Below are 15652 nucleotides of genomic sequence, written 5' to 3' on the forward strand. Positions count from 1 at the left end.
GGAGAAAACATACACCCCTCCAGAGGGAACGGCCATCTTACTGGGGAAAAAATTAATGAGACTGGTGATCCTGCCAATGGGTTATCACAGCTGACAATATTTTCATTCAAAGATGTTAACTGGCACTTTTAAATGCTGCTGAACCATACAGCTTTTATAGGGAGAAGCATATAAAAATTGATCTATGAAGCTGAATTCTATTGTTCTGACATACTAGCCCTGACAAGGTGAGTCTAAGCAGCCCCTTTCCCACAGCAGTTCCATTCCTCATGGCCAGCTTTTACATCATCCTTCTGGTTTTTGGTGTGGAGGCAGGACAGTCACTGTGGGCTCTCACCCCAAACCCCAGTGCCATTTGGGCTTTGCTGTTTGAGGTACAGCGCTACAGGCTGGGGACAGAGTGGCTGGGAAGTGGCCCAGTGGAAAAGGATGCGGAGGTGCTGGTCAGCACCCAGCTGAACATGAGCCAGCTGTGCCCCGGTGGCTGAGAAGGCCCATGGCATCCTGGCCTGGATCAGCAACAGTGGGGCCAGCAAGGCCAGGGCAGTGACTGTACTGTGCACAGCACTGGTGCGGCTGCACCCTCAGTATTCTGTGTTCGGTTTTGGGCCCCTCCATTCAGGAAGGATGCTGAGCTGCTGGAGCATGTCCAGAGAAGGGAAATTAACTTGGTGAAGAGAACTCAGGTCCTGTGAAGAGTTGCTGCAAGGGCTGGGGATGTTTAGCCTGGAGAAAAGGAAATTCGGGAGACATTGGTATTCTCTACACCGGGAAGGAGGCTGTAGCCAGGTGGGGGCCGGTCTCTCTTCTTGTAGGTCACAAGTGACAGGATGAGAGGGAATGGCCTCAAGCCGTACCAGGAGAGGTTCAGTTTGAACAGCAGGAGGAATCTCTTCCCGTAAATGGTGGTTAAACTTTGGAATGGATTGCTCAGGGACGTGCTGGAGTCACTGTTCCCGGATGCGTTTAAGGGAAGACTGGATATGGCACTTATTGCCACGGTCTAGTTGAGAGAGTGGTGTTCGATCAGAGGTTGGACTCGATGATCTCAGAGGTCTTTTCCAACCTAATTGATTTTGTTTCTGTGCTCTGTGATTCTGTTTGAGAATACCTGGACGATCGCTTGATCCCTAGCGCCGGCTGGAGCCGGGGCAGGAGGCGGCTGCAGCAGGAGCCGGCAGGGACAGAGGCAGGCGGAGCGTGAGGGCGGCGGCACCGGGGCCGCGGCCGCCCCGCCCCGCCGCGCCATGTGCCCCGGCCGGGCTGCCCGCGGCCTCCGCGCCCTCACGGCGAGGGAGGGACGGCGGGAGGGAAGGAAGGAGGGAGGGAGAGAGGGAGGGAGTGCCCAGGGGCCCGGGCGGGAGAAGGTGCCGGGAGGGGCGCAGGGCGGGTCGCGGTTTCCGCGGGGTTCTCTTGTCGGCGCTGGTGTCCTGGGAATCCCTTGGCCGCTCCGCCCGGCATCCCGGTGCTCCCGTGGGCTGCTGCGGGTAGGCAAGGACCGGCGGCGAGCCGGAGTTTCCCGGTTATCCGCAGGAGTCGGCGCCGGGCTTTGGGCTCCGTTGTCGGCGGCACCGGCGGGAGCATCCTCCGGAGAGCCCGCCCCGAGCCAGGTATCCTGCGGGCGGCGGGGAGGGGGTCTCTGCCGGCTGCTCCTTCCTCCTCCTCTCTGCCTGGGGCGAAGGCTGAAGGAAGTGGCCGCTTTTCCTGCTGGCTGGCTGCCCTGCCGGAGGAAGAGCTCCCGCTGCCCGGCTGCTGCTGGCGGTAACCACTGATGTGAGCTGCTGGGAGCTGCTGCACAGCAGAGCCATTAGGGCAGTGCAGGCAGACAGAAAACTCGGAATAACAACTTAAAAAACGCTTCTACCCTGCTGGTAATGCAGTGCCGGGTTTCCCGGAGAAGCTCTCCCTGCATTGTAGGTTACAATTCTGTTCAAATGCCTTTTAAGCGGGGTTTAAGAGGAAGAATCAAAATTTCCTGTGTATTTCTTTGAAAGCTCACAGCTATCTTTCAAAATTAGCTAAAGAGGTAAAACAGTAGCCAGGAAAAATCTTTCTGCCTCAAGACTTTTGAAATCTCTGATGGTTTGCTGGGCTATATGTTCACATAACCTGTATGCTGATGATAAATAATATTGCACAAAAAGATTGTCCTTGGGAAATATCACATTAGTTCAGCCCTTGTTTCCTTTGTTTTTTTTTAATGTTGAGAAGCAAGATTATAATTTTGAGCAAAAATTTGGGTATGACGGCAAGAATTTTTGGAACTTGACAATTGGACTGGATATAGTACTGGATATGTTAGACTAAGCTGCTGGAGTTCCACTGATTTGCAGTTACATGAAGAGAAGTTATTTTCAAAGTCAGCACGTTTATGGTATGAAAATTGCATTCGTTCCTTATTGTGAACAATAGTTCACATTGCTTTTAATCTAATAATTTCTGCTTGTACTACTAAGCTTCTTTTTAGGAGATGGAGTGAAAAGCTGCAGTAATTTTCTTGTATTTCTTTGTGCAGCCATGAGATAGAAAAAGAAAAGGATTCCTTACTCTGCCTCTCTCTTTACAGAGCTACATCAGTTGCTGTAAATCGTAGAGTAAGAACTGAGGTAGCAGGGGAAGTTGGGTTTCTTTCCATTTCTTTTTCTTTGGTTTTTTTTCTTTTAATTTCTTTAGTATACCAGTTTGGCATCGAACAGCTGTGAGGCTGTAAATTTTCCTGTTTATGTTCCTGCAAGGGGATAATTAAATGTGCTGATCTTTCCTCAATTTAGGATGTGATATCCAGGGATGATTCCCACTAATGTCACTGGGACTTAGTTGAATGATTGATTGGCTCAACTTTCCTACTGGGCTGTGTGGTCCACAAAGTATAGAGCTTGTGTGGAAGGTGTTCTTTGGAGTTGTCAACCTCAGGTTTTCTAATCTAGTAATTTCAGGTCCATGACTTTAGGTTAAGGCAGCAATTTGGTTTAGGACTTTTCAGATTGAGTTCCAGAGGTCACTTTTATGGTATGGCATTGTAAGATTGTACTTGGAGCTAGAGGGGGGGGACATTGCAGCATTTCATCCCTGTTTCTTATAGAAATCCATCTTGAAGAGCTTGAAAAGTCAATTTTGCTTCTATGTTACTCAAGTTTTTAGACTTTTTCTGCATTTTACTAACAAGTATTTGTAATGTTTAGTAAGCAAAGGTTGCACTCCTTACCCCAATGCAGCATCAAGCTATACCTGCAAATCTTTATGCAGCTTTATGCATTATAATAAGATAAATTTGCCTTTGAAGCACTGTTGGGTACAATCATTCATTGTAAAACAAAAAAGGAAAAGCTGCTCTTCACAAGCATTTTTAGGAGCCTGGGAAATGAAGAACTTCGGCACACATGAGTTACGTGCACCCAGAAAAAGGATGAGGTAAGGTAAGCAAAACAAAACAAAACACCAGAAAATGCAGCTGGCTGGGAGGCTGTCGCTGTGCAGCTCTCAGGAGTGATGCTTTAGGAAAGGGCTGTCTGCTGTGGGGTGCCAGTCAGCAGAAACTGTTTGGCTAAAAAAGGCTGTGTAGCTGCTGTCGCTGCTCTTCGTTAGCCCCGCCAGTGTTCCCCTAAAAGAAAGGAATCAATAGAGACCAGGTCAATGAACTCGTGTGCTGCACAAAAATACTCTGGATAAATGAGCTCCTCTATAATCCAGGTCTGCTGCCTGCAGCAGTGACATGTAGGCTGCATGAAGGCTGCTCCTTAGCACAGTTACTGTAACTACAGTGATTATCAGGGCCTCTGTGTGCCTGCATTGATCCAACCTAAAAACAGCCAGGAAAGAGCAGCAGCAAACCCAGCGGAGAATTTCTGGTTCCAGGGGTTTTAGGTAATTCAAATGATGGGGAGAAGCTGCTCCTTTTAAACATCAAAAGCAATGTGGTCAGCTGGTCAAGGGAGGTGATTCTGCCCCTGTGCTCAGCTCTGGTAGCACTGCATCCACACAGCACCCAGCTCTGGGGTCCCCAGCACGGCAAGGACATTGACCTGTTGGAGCCAGTCCAGGAGAGGGACACCAGGATATCGAGGGGCTGGAGCACCTCTTGTATGAGGAATATCTGAAATAGTTGGAATTGTTCATCCTAGGGAAGCAAAGGCTCCAGGGAGACCTTACTGCAGCCAGTAATAAAAAGAGGCTTAAAAGAAAATCTGGGACAAAATTTTTAGCAGGGTTAGTTGTGAAAGGACAAAGGGTAATGGTTTTAAGCTAGAGAGGGCTGATTAAGACCAGATGTAAGGAAAAAAACTTTACTGTGAGTGTGGTGAAACACTGTAACAGGTTACCCAGAGAAGTGGTGGATGCTCCATCCCTGGAAACATTCCAGGTCTTGGATAGGGCCCTGAGCAACTTGTTACAGTAGAGGATGCTCCTGCTCATTGCAGGGGCCTTGAACCAGGTGATGTTTAAAGGTGCCTTCCAATATAAGCCATTCCATGATCCTGTAGACTGCTCAGCCAGGTACAATATAAAGACAAATGTGCCTTTCTGTGGGACTGAAGGCCTGGAGAATACTTGGACAGTTTAAGAGGAGTCATCTTAAGAGAGAGGATCAGATCCATTTGTCCGGCTGCAGCCTCAGATGAAACACATCCTGTGAGAGGGTGTTTGAAGGAGAGGCTTCCTCATTCCAGGGGATGGGTGTGTAATAGATTCTCTTGTAATTAAAATTTCTGTTCTCTCCAGAGCTGTATTTCTAAGTAACAATTTTATTTCATTAAAGACTATTAAGCTTAAGGTTATTGTCATAGGTCCTAAGGAGAATAGAATCAAGTGTCATACAAAGTTTTGTCTGCAACAAGGATCTTTATCACAGCCTGGTTTGAAAGTGGGTACAATTCTCATTTTCAACATCACACCATATGTAACAGGGCCTTAAATGATGCACAGGTATGTACAGTGTTTGCAGAGAGTGAGAGAAGGTGGAGGTCTGTGTAGCTTGGTATGTGAGGAGAAGTCAGTCCCACAAAGTTATGGAACCATATCTGTCTGTAGAAAATTAAATACTTAAATGGATGCTAAACACTTCCAGAAATATAGTAGTTAAATATTTAAATGCATGTAAAGGCCAAGGATTTGGAACAGAACAAATGTTTGTGCTTCAGAGTATAAAGAAACCTCTTGCTGGGGATAAGTGGAAATTTTCTCCCATGTCTGAAATGCCTAGTGCCAGACTTTTTTTTTTAGTTTTGAAGTTCTTTTTTTTTATGAAGCCTCACATTCTGGTTGGTTTTTGATACTGTGAAATGCTTTACTAGTCAAGATACATATTTTCTTTTTTTAAATTTTCCTATTTGGTATTTCAGAATATAGGTAAGGATATATTATCTGCTTTAGAAACATGCTTTGAATTTTTAGAAGCATTTTTATGCCTAATAGCCTTTTCAACATTATACTATGGACTTAACTCAATCCTTATTCTGTTAATGCTTAAACACTGGCTGGAAGTACTGTGAACACTGTTCTTGCCAACATTGTTGTAGCTAGTGACAATTCAAATTGTCTTACTCTAATGTTTATAGCTTTTACAGTATGAGTGAGTGAATTGCCAGAAAAGTGTGGGAGATCTGGAATTCTCTGGACTGTTCAGGGAGTTGCAGTTGCTTAATTCAGTTTAATTTAAATTTTTGTGGCAAATGTAGAAAGGCCTCTGACTTGATTTAGCTTTGATATTTTTGACTTTGTGATCACTAGTAACATAGATGTGGAGATGATAAAATTTAAATTATTCACTCTTATGGAGGTATCATTTTGTAAACAAAGCTAAATGTGTTTATTCTAATTTTTATGGATAGGTTGGTACTTAAAAGTGAGGAGGTTGAGTCAAACAAAAAGTCCAGAGATGTGCTGTAATTCAGAGCCTTTTCCTTTTGTGAATGTCTTGTATCCTTTCTGCTGTTTGACTTTCCACTGCAAGTCAAAACACATCTCAGAATGGATTGGAGGCTGTGGCTTGGTTGTGGATTTTCATACAGTACGTGGCATTTTGTGCAAAGCCAGTTCCTCCACATGTATTCAGTCCTGTGCCTTGTAAGGAATATGAGTTTAAAAAATTGTAAACAAAGATTAAGACAAAGAACCTGCTGTGTTCTGACACGATTTTATTTCATCAGAGCACACAAGGGGGAAACTTGTGTTCCATTCAAATGACACATGTATATGCAGAAAACCTGTTCTTTGTCTTGGCATATGCTAAAGCTCTTGTTTTGTTTGTCTTGTTTTGATATATTTTCAAGTAGCATTTCCCTGCCTTGACTTATACTAGACCTGAGAGAAAAGGATTCTATTGTTTCTTCAAATTAGTGTTGAGCATGGCCCACCATGGCATTTGTATTACACCATCTATTTTACAGCACAGGTTACTGATTTTTAGAAACAATTTGTTTCATACCAGGCTGTGAGAAGAAACAGCTGTCTTTGCCTTGTCTCTGAGCATTTGTGTTTTGCAAAATCAAAGCAGTTAAAAAATTATTCCTCCATTCTTTCTGTACTATGGATTGGGTACTTCTCTTGAGTCTAACAGGGGCATTCACTGTACATACAGGTTTTTTTGTAAGAGCATTTCCAGTGTCCTACTTTATTTCCTGTTTGTATCTCACACCCCAGTGGCTGGATCAGGTAAGCTATCAAGGTTCAAGAAGGGAAATTTGTGTGGTTCTAGGTGTTTGCTTCTTATCCAGAAATAGGCTGGAAGTATTAATTTTGAAGGGCCTGAGCCTAAAAGTGCTTTGGCAGCAGTGCAAAATGCCTCCTTGTGTGTGTGTGTTTTTCTCCTGTGTCTGCCTCTCACACTCTGTGTCCTTTGCATTTTGCTGAACTTTGTGTTGGTTTCTGAGGCTTGGTGCCAGACTAATCTGGCTGCAGGTGGCCCTTGTGGTAAGGACTACAGGGGAATGTTGCCTGATTGAAACCTCAGCATCCAGTCTTACTAGGTAATACAGCTAGTCTGGGACCTGTCTAGGTCATCTGTACCCCATCATCTTTCCATGTGGCCTTAGTCCAACCTCCAGTGACTTCCAACAGTGACTGTTCCTTGTGCTGGGCCAGTGCTGCATAGAGGTGTCAGCACAAGGGGGTCTAACCTGTGGCCACCTCTGGCACAGATATTGTAAGTCAGGGTCTGAATGTGGATGTCTTGACTCATTTGGTAACAGTGCTGAGGACTGCTGGATATTGAGCTGATTTAATCCCTCAGGGAGGAGCAATGCAACAGAACCAAAGGCTGCCATGCCTTACCTAGCATGTCCCTTCCCAAGAGCTGCAGGTCTCTTAAAAATAAAGCATCCTGTACTGTACAGCATACTGTACTGGGTTTAATCATCTTTAGACTTTGCTGGGGTGTCTAAGCAAAAAGTTGGAAACCTCTGCATTATTTCTTCTTAATCTGTTACCTCATTTCTAAACTTCTTTTATTGATAGTCAGAATTCTGACTCATTCTCTATCTTAGAATTTCTCTCTGATGCTTGGTGAGAGTGGTGTGGCATTAATTTCCACTGCACACATTTCTGAGGTTGTTTTGATGTTCCTAGGTGTAACTGGGGCGTGGAGCCAAACTGTGCAATGCCTGCAAAGTCTGTTTGTGAGCAGCTGTTCTGCGTTGGCAACGTGAACCAGGGCAACCATTTTCACGCTGAAGTCATGGTCATGTGGTCTGCATTTGTATGTCATTTGCAGGATTCAGGCAGAATGCTGATGATCAAGGATGCAAATATATAATGCAATAAACTGCCATGTTGCAAGAGGACAGAAATAAATGGTGTCTGCTTTGTATTCATGACAAACAGCCTGGCAGTGTTGATGTGGTGGGCAAGGGCTGGTTAGAGTTCAGACAATTGTCCTCTCAGTGATTGCTGCATTTGCTACCTGCTCTTTAAATGGTCTCAACTTCATCTCTTCCAGGAAAAGCAGAATGAAGGAACTAGTGTCAAACAGTACAACCAGTATTTCTCAAGCCAGGAAAGCTGTGGAGCAATTAAAAATGGAAGCATACATGGATAGAATAAAGGTAAAGTTAGACTTATTGTTGATATTTTGAATTCACTGACTAGTCTGGTGAACAGCATGCCCTTAATAATGCAGAAATCAAGAATCTGTGTTGAGCAATAAAACAATATTCAGTACTGTGAGTGAGTTACAGACCGACTGGTGGATTCTAGTGTAGAGATTTCCAAAGCCTGGCTTCAAGTCTGCTTCTGTGTGAGTGTCTGTTACATTTGTCAAAAGTGGTATTTTGTGAAATGCTTAAAATCAGCTGGTGGGTGCACAAGTGCTCTTCTTTGCCACCTGTAGCTGAATAGAAGTGCAGCTATGGTTTCTTGGTTTTTCTCCTTTAAGATTTGGAATAAGTCTTTAAGATATTGCAAAATTTTTGGATAATGATGAGACAAGCTGAATTGCTTTGCTTTGTTTTGTTTTAGTGCAGACGCCATTGCACAAGAAAGTGTACGATTGCAATGTGCAGTTATGATTCTTCACACTTGATAACATGTTGTATGTGAAGATTTGGTTCCATCATGCCTCTTGTGGATTAAATATAATCATTAAAGGCGCTATTAAACAGAGCATTTCAGGTTTTTTAACCAAAAAATCCTGTGGATTATTCTTGCGTGTCATTCTGCTTTCCACTAGGCTAAAACTTTGTGAAATATCAAGGACCTGAAGCTAAAAATGCCGTAGAACTTTTTAAGAAAGCAATGCTCATTTATTTTGCTCTTTTCCTCTGAAAATAGGGAATAATTATTTTGATAAAAAATCCAGTGTCTACAAGGAAGAAGTTTTTAGTCTTTCCATCTTTAAAAAGTAATGCACTGAAATTACCCAGTTCTCTACAAACAACTGTAACTGAGTTGTTACAAACTGTAACTGACACTATTAATTCAGTAGGACAATTTAAAAATGTTGTACATTGAAATCTTCATGTAGTCTTAACTCAGTCTGTTAGTCCATCCATCCTGTGTGCTGAAAGTCTGCATGTAGTCAGCATGGGGACAGTAGTATATAGTTATGATTTTTAAAATAGTCTCAGATCAGAGACTCACCAGCTGGAGAAGTAATATTTAGAATTCAGAAATGTTAGTGCAATTCACATGAGAGGTCAATCTTGCTCATATGATAAAAGACATTTCAGTCACTGTGTTTTGTGGCAGTTTTTAATGATGTCTTGTAAGACCACTGAATTTGCAAAAGTAGTTTCTCTATTTCATAGTGTGTCACAAATTCATCACATAACCTGTTCACAGGGACAGGTGTTTGCTTCCTGCAGTAGAAAAAGGTCTGCCTTGGTTAGTCCCAGCTCAGGTCATGGTGCAGATGCATGAACAGAACTGACAAGGGAGGGTGTGGGTGGCAGAGGAAAGGGTTGGAAAGATCAAAATCAAAGTCGTTTGGCATTTGAAATTGTCCCAGTTTACTGGCATTTGAAATTGCTGATTCTTAGTAGATTGCCTTAAACTTGCTTCTATATATGCAGTGGTAACTGTCATGTCCCACATCATTAGGTCAGTTTTGCAAATAGCTCCATTAGTTAGGTGTATAACATTCTTAATTACATGTGCAAGACATAGCTGCAAGAAAGACACGGGTTATTTTTACAGTCAGTTTAATTAAAATGAACACAGTTATTACAAATGTGGCAGACCTAAAAAACAGGTAGCTTGAAAGTGCAATTATTTCACTTTTTGAAATAGCCTGGGACCAAAAACACACCAAAGAAAATTTGGCATGTTTCAGAATTATGAGGGCTCCTACACTAACATAAAACAAATATAACTTTTCAAATTGCTCTAATTTCAAGAATTTCTCTGAACAAGCATATGAGGGACTGTGAGAAGCGGTTGATGGGCTTTTTATTCCTTCAAAATCTGCTTGGCTTTTTAATCTTCAATCAGTTAAGTGTGTGTTTCAGCACAGTCAAATTTTATTAAGGGACTTTCCAGTGGTTTCAACTGGAGATTTTAAGTTCTCAGATCATTACTGTAAAGGTAGATAAATGAACTTACTTCCTTTTTTCCTAGTGTTTTGCATCTGATTAAACTAGTTAGAAATTTAACAAAACACCAGGGCTTTCCAAATGATTTAATTAAAGCCTCTTTTGCAAATACCTATAGCCAAGTTGTTATTGCCACAATAGGCAAGACCACATTGCTAACATGGAAGAGGTGTCTGTGTATTGACTGGGAAAATCAGAAGTTCCAGTTTATTTTTCTACTACAGAGGCACTTTGTTTCCAATGCACAGTAGCTGCCGTAACCAGCAAGAGTTGGGTCTACACAATTAAAATGCATGTTGATAGATGCTGACTCCCCACTGTGTTCTGGATTTTTCAACTAATTTAAGAAGTCCTATTAAGTCCTCTAGCCAGTCAGAGCAGCAAAGAAGGGCTGTGTTCTGAGGTTCCACAAAGACAACTCGCTGCTGAGGTGTGAAAGAAGCAGGACAACTCGAAAGAGGAGGATGGAGTTATTGGTGTATTGATCAGTAGCTGGAAGGAGGATTACTGTGGGTTTTTTGTGAACCACAGGAATGCCAGAAGGATCATATTTGAACCTGTCTTACCTGGCAAAGGAACAGCTAGAGTTATAAAGGAGAAGTAAGTAGGAAGCTGGAAATGCAGATTCCAAGCTAGGAAACACCAAAGTAAATCAGGTGAACAGTGGCCTTGTGCCTAGTAGAATAATATGTCTTCTCAAGATGCTAGCAGCAAAATTGAGAAAGCAAAGTTAGTATTGGTGTTTATCAGAGTTGTCCTCAAATAAAGCACTACTTAACCTTTTCTTTGCAAGCAGTGCTCTGACATTTAAGACCCTTGGCATATCAGTTATCATTCCATTTTCTTTTTCCTAAGGAAGATAGGAAATATTCCTAACTGGTCCTGAATATTGTTGGAAGATGAACAGTGAGAATGCCAATAATTGTTTGTGAATGTCTTTGTTTTAGATGTAAAGGATAAGCAAAGTGGGTGTTGTAGCAAGGATGGTAATTAGTCACAATCCATGACAAGGCAGAAGACATTGTAATTGCAGCATTTTGCCCCGTCACTGAAGCTTATAATTATTAGTGCAGCTAACAGGATGTACTAACTCTGGCAGTTTTTATCACCTCTGCTATTCTGAAATATAATGGTAAAATTTCACAGTCCTCCTGAGACTAATTCTTTAAAGCATCAAGGTTGAGTGATTTGTTGGATTTTTTCCCTATTGTTAATTTGATAACCAGATGTGTTTTTTGTGAGAGTAAAAGTAGTTCTACAAAATGTGAGATCAGTGTGATACATATATATTCCATCTTTTAATCCATACACCTTAAAAGATTTTTTAAAAATGAGATGTTAACTTTCTGATAGAATTCATCAATCAAACTAGAGTCTGATTTTTTCTCTTTAGCCACTTCTGCAATATGTATAAATTACTTTGAATTTGCAGACCAAGCCGTATTGCGTAGGAAAGGTGACATGATAAATGTGTTCACTGCATTTGAATATTCAAATCCCATGCATTTATTTTAATTCTTAGGAAAAGCTATTTTGAAGCTGTCCAACAACATTGAGCTACAAATAACCCTGAAGGCAAGTAACAGCTAGGATAGATTGGGCTGCATTACACTCCTTCCGTGGCACAATGGGACGATCAGCACATCAGTGTGTAGAGCACAGCCCCGGCCGTGGGGCACCTCTGGGGGCTGCCTGTGCCAAAGCACTATCCCTGCTGGAGCCTTGTGCCATGCTCAGGGCACAGGCCTTCCTGCTCTTCCCAATAAGGACTCTGAGAAGGAAATTTGCTGGAGGCAGTATTGTATTTTGCTCTTTTTTGGGCCACAGGTCTGGCTTTGCCAACGCCGCTCACAGCCGCAGGAACTCGTGTTTTCATTGCTCCTCGACTGTGATCAGCTCATTTAACTCCCTGTTGTGAATGGTCATTATTCCACTGTGCAGGCCTAAGTTACTCTACTTTTAGTGAAGAAATGGTTATAATTCACTTTTTTTGATGACTACTGTAATCCCAGTGGGAGGGTTTTTCCTCTCAAAACCTTTTATTTGTTTAAGGGATGAAAATATATGGTCTAGTGCAGGTTTAGATTGTGACAAAGATCATGTTCCTCAGTTTCTTGTTGCAGGTTGGTTTTTAAATAAATTGTACTATGGTTTGCTTAAAAGCAAACTAAAATGTGACTTAAACAGTGTGACATTGAAGGAAGGCTTTCTCTTCACAGAAAGGGGTGAGGGGGCATTGGAGTGGGATGCCCAGGGAGGTGGTGGAGTTGCCATCCCTGGAGTTAAGAAGAGACTGGGTGTGGCACCAAGTGCCATGGTCTAGTTGACAAGGTGGCATTAGGTCAAAGGCTGGACTTGATCATTTCAAAGGTCTTTTCCAACCCAGATGATTCTGTGAATGTGTTACTCTGCTTCACAACATTCTTACCAGCATTACAGGACAAGTTAGACACAAAAATGTATGCTGAGCTTTGACTAGTGAAACATCCTTTTTTTTTTGTTATATCATATCAAAGCACAGTAATATGTGAGAAACAGGAAATTGTATTATTGGGTTTCTCCCTCCTAAGAATGTGGTCTGCAATTGTACTTCTCTTCCATTGAATGAAAAGCAATATACTTGGGCTGATGTTGCTTATCCGTGCATAAAACTAACAAGATCATTACAGGAAAATCATTACAATCCTTTGTACTTTGAGGTCTGTAACTTTCAACACATTTTTGTTTTACCTGCTTCTTTCTTGAGAAACACTGGTCTTTGTGAACATCTCTTCTGACTTTTTTCAGTTTTCTTTTTCACCTGTGCCCAGCAGCCTTCTTTTCATATGTAGTGTCTCTGCCACCCTTTTGTCTTACAGGCCAATTCATAGACAAGCTGATTTTAAATAACCTTAACACTCATTTCCTCCATTGGGGGAATAGTCTATACTGGGGTGCCAACCACAGGTTCTCCATAGGTTTAAGCATTCTACAAAGACATACAGAAATTAAAAATAAAGAAAATTAACAATCTTCAGAAGTTCATTCAAATTTCATGCAAATTCTGATTCAATACCCATTGACTTCATAGATCTAACCTGAAGCCTACAATAGGCTGGGTTCATGTCAAAGCAAGCAGGGCGTGGGGAAGCTTAAAGCAAAACTGGGGACACACCTGCTAGAAAAATACCAGAGATGGGAATTTGTTTCTTCTCTTCACTCTGGTTGTGCAAACATGCTAACCCTGGTGTTTGATGAGGGACAAGCTGTCACAGTGCTCAGAGAAAAGACTTCTTTGTAAAGACTCCAGATTCATTTTCTCAACTATAAGAATATTGAAAACCCAATAATTCACCAAAGCAAAGAGATACAGATAGCTGTGAATATCTTACTGACTGATCAGAACAAAAATAATTGTATATACCTTCTAAATTATTGAAAAAATAAGTGAGTCACTACAGCCTACTGCCACCAACATTCTTATGACATGAAGCTGCAAAAATTACAAGGTTTAATATTTCATTTTTCATTTACTGCAAAATAGCTTGCATTGCAAATATTCAACACATAGCTACATTTTTGCATGTGTTTGTATTTTTATAGACTTTTCAGTAAGCATAAACTCATGTTCTGAATTTGGCGACCTGAGAATTATTTGTTTTAGAAGTATAAAAATATTATGTTAAAAAATATTAATATAGCGCTAAAATTTAAATGAATGCTGTGAATAAAGGACTACTTACAGTAATTTACTAAGCAGAAGACATTAGTCTTGCTTCATTGAAAAGAGCAGTATTTTACTTAAATGAGAGCTATGACACATGATGTTCAAGTTTTGTTCCTGATTTATTATTTCTTTTCAATCCCATGGTCATGTGCCTAAAGAACTTTTTATTTTGCAATCAGAGGAGCAGAGGGTAGAGAGAGTGTGTATGGAAAACCTTAAAACCAATGAATGGGAGTAAGAGCTGAAGCAGGTTTCTCTACAGAAACAGACACTTCAAGGAGAATCCTTATTGCTTATGGGTGGTTATCATATAAATGTTTTAATGACTGTGTGCTCCTGACCTCCTTCTGATGCAGAGGAACAGCTCGACATGGATGATATCAATCAATACCACCTATGCCACTATGTTAGATAAAATGTGTGTAAGGATTACTAAGCCTGGGAAGAACAAATTGAGAGATGTGTCTAATATTTAAAGGATAAAGCAATCTACTCCCTGTTTTACGATAGCTTTCATTATCATTTGTTCTCTGAAAAATATTTCTGCAATTCAGATTGGTTCAGAATTAAGTGTTACAGTAGTTCTCTCTTCTCTTCTATTAGGTATCCAAGGCTGCAGCAGATTTATTGGCCTATTGTGATGCACACATTGGAGAAGATCCCCTTATTATTCCTGTACCTGCATCTGAAAATCCCTTTAGGGAGAAGAAACTCTTTTGTACTATCCTTTGAGTCAGTTTTCAATTAAAAATGTCATCTGCTAAAACTTGGTATCAGTGTTGCATGCTTTTAGCATTTTTTTCCTCAGATGTCAACACTTACCCCATAACTACAATATTTTAGTGCAATTTTGGCTAAAAACCCCCTTAAAATTAAAAAAAAATAAAAAAAGAAAAATTCAAGGTAATGCTTATCTTTCAGAGCAATGTACAAGTTTAATTTCAGTACTTCATAAATATTCTTTTGGTCTTAGTGAAAATACCAAGTACAGTATCAAATTGTAGGTATCTTTGCCAGTGATAGATTTTTCTGGGATCTAAATGAGTCGTATCAATTCTTGAAGCTATTTTTAACATTCTTATTTTCTTTGGAAGGTGAATTCAATTCAATTGCCTTTACAAATTTCTATCTAAAGAGAGTAGTGTGACCTTTTCCTCAAGTAGCACTTTTTAGGAAAAAGTCCCAGTGATTTACAATATTTACAGTGATTGGTCTTATACAGTAAGTGGTGTCTGTAAATATGTTTTCTGAAGACTGTTTTTTCTTGACTACAAAAACAATCTTAGTAAAGTGCCATTGTAGCTACGAGCAGAATGAAGATGTATAGTTACACATCAGGATTGCATCAATAAAAATGTAGAAAACTGTGGTTGCTTGTATCTTATTTTGAATGGTAATGATTTAAATTATTTAGAAAGTAAACTGAACTGTGAAGTAACTGTTCCTGAGAGTTTTAGTGGGAGGTGTAAAACTGCCCTGAACAGCACAGAGAGGGGAATTACATTTTCTGAGCAGCCCTCTACATGCTTTTGCCTGTGAGAGTAGGACTTTATGGGGATGTAGATTAATGGTAAATAAATGTTGTTCTAGGATATGCAGCAAGACCACCGTGCTGTTGACAGCCACTATGTTTGTACATTTTGTGGCCACAGATTAGTTGAGTTGTCAGCAAGTAATTTGTGGAGGTTCTGGAATGTTTCTTTGTTTCAATTTTAAAGTGCAGTGAGAAGAAAAGAATGAGATGTGAAATAAGACTGCCTTCTTCATGAAGTAAAATTAAGCTCCTACAAGGCACCTGATGGAAGCAACTGTTACTTTAGACACTTTTTTTGTTGTTGTTCTTCTCCTTATTAAAAAAAATAAAAGCTCTTTTTCAATCTGATGCATTAGTACAGTTGTCTCAGTGCAGTACCTGATATGTCCA

The 15652-nt window shown here is 41.0% G+C and overlaps 1 protein-coding gene across 3 annotated transcripts; it reads left to right on the plus strand.

Annotated features, from left to right (window-relative positions):
• Positions 1-1324: 1324 nt before the first annotated feature.
• On the plus strand, positions 1325-15610 carry GNG4 (G protein subunit gamma 4). Of its 3 annotated transcripts, none has more exons than XM_054629804.2 (3): positions 1325-1610; positions 7934-8039; positions 14332-15610. In XM_054629804.2, exons 2-3 carry the CDS (start codon positions 7944-7946, stop codon positions 14458-14460), a joined length of 225 nt encoding a protein of 74 aa, XP_054485779.1. In that variant the 5' UTR covers positions 1325-1610; positions 7934-7943; the 3' UTR covers positions 14461-15610. The 3 variants fall into 3 exon arrangements, with proteins under 3 accessions (XP_054485779.1, XP_077031695.1, XP_054485778.2); XM_077175580.1 differs by lacking the exon at positions 1325-1610 and adding an exon at positions 7427-7836; XM_054629803.2 differs by lacking the exon at positions 1325-1610 and adding an exon at positions 7429-7790.
• Positions 15611-15652: the final 42 nt, after the last annotated feature.

Source organism: Agelaius phoeniceus, chromosome 3 (genome assembly GCF_051311805.1).
Source record: "Agelaius phoeniceus isolate bAgePho1 chromosome 3, bAgePho1.hap1, whole genome shotgun sequence".
NCBI lineage: Eukaryota > Metazoa > Chordata > Aves > Passeriformes > Icteridae > Agelaius > Agelaius phoeniceus.

Coding starts and splice junctions, on each gene's coding strand:
- GNG4 (XM_077175580.1), top strand. CDS start 7,808: ATGACAAACAGCCTGGCAGTGTTGATGTG. Junction 7,837..7,933: donor AGCCTGGCAGTGTTGATGTG/GTGGGCAAGGGC, acceptor CATCTCTTCCAG/GAAAAGCAGAATGAAGGAAC. Junction 8,040..14,331: donor CATACATGGATAGAATAAAG/GTAAAGTTAGAC, acceptor CTCTTCTATTAG/GTATCCAAGGCTGCAGCAGA.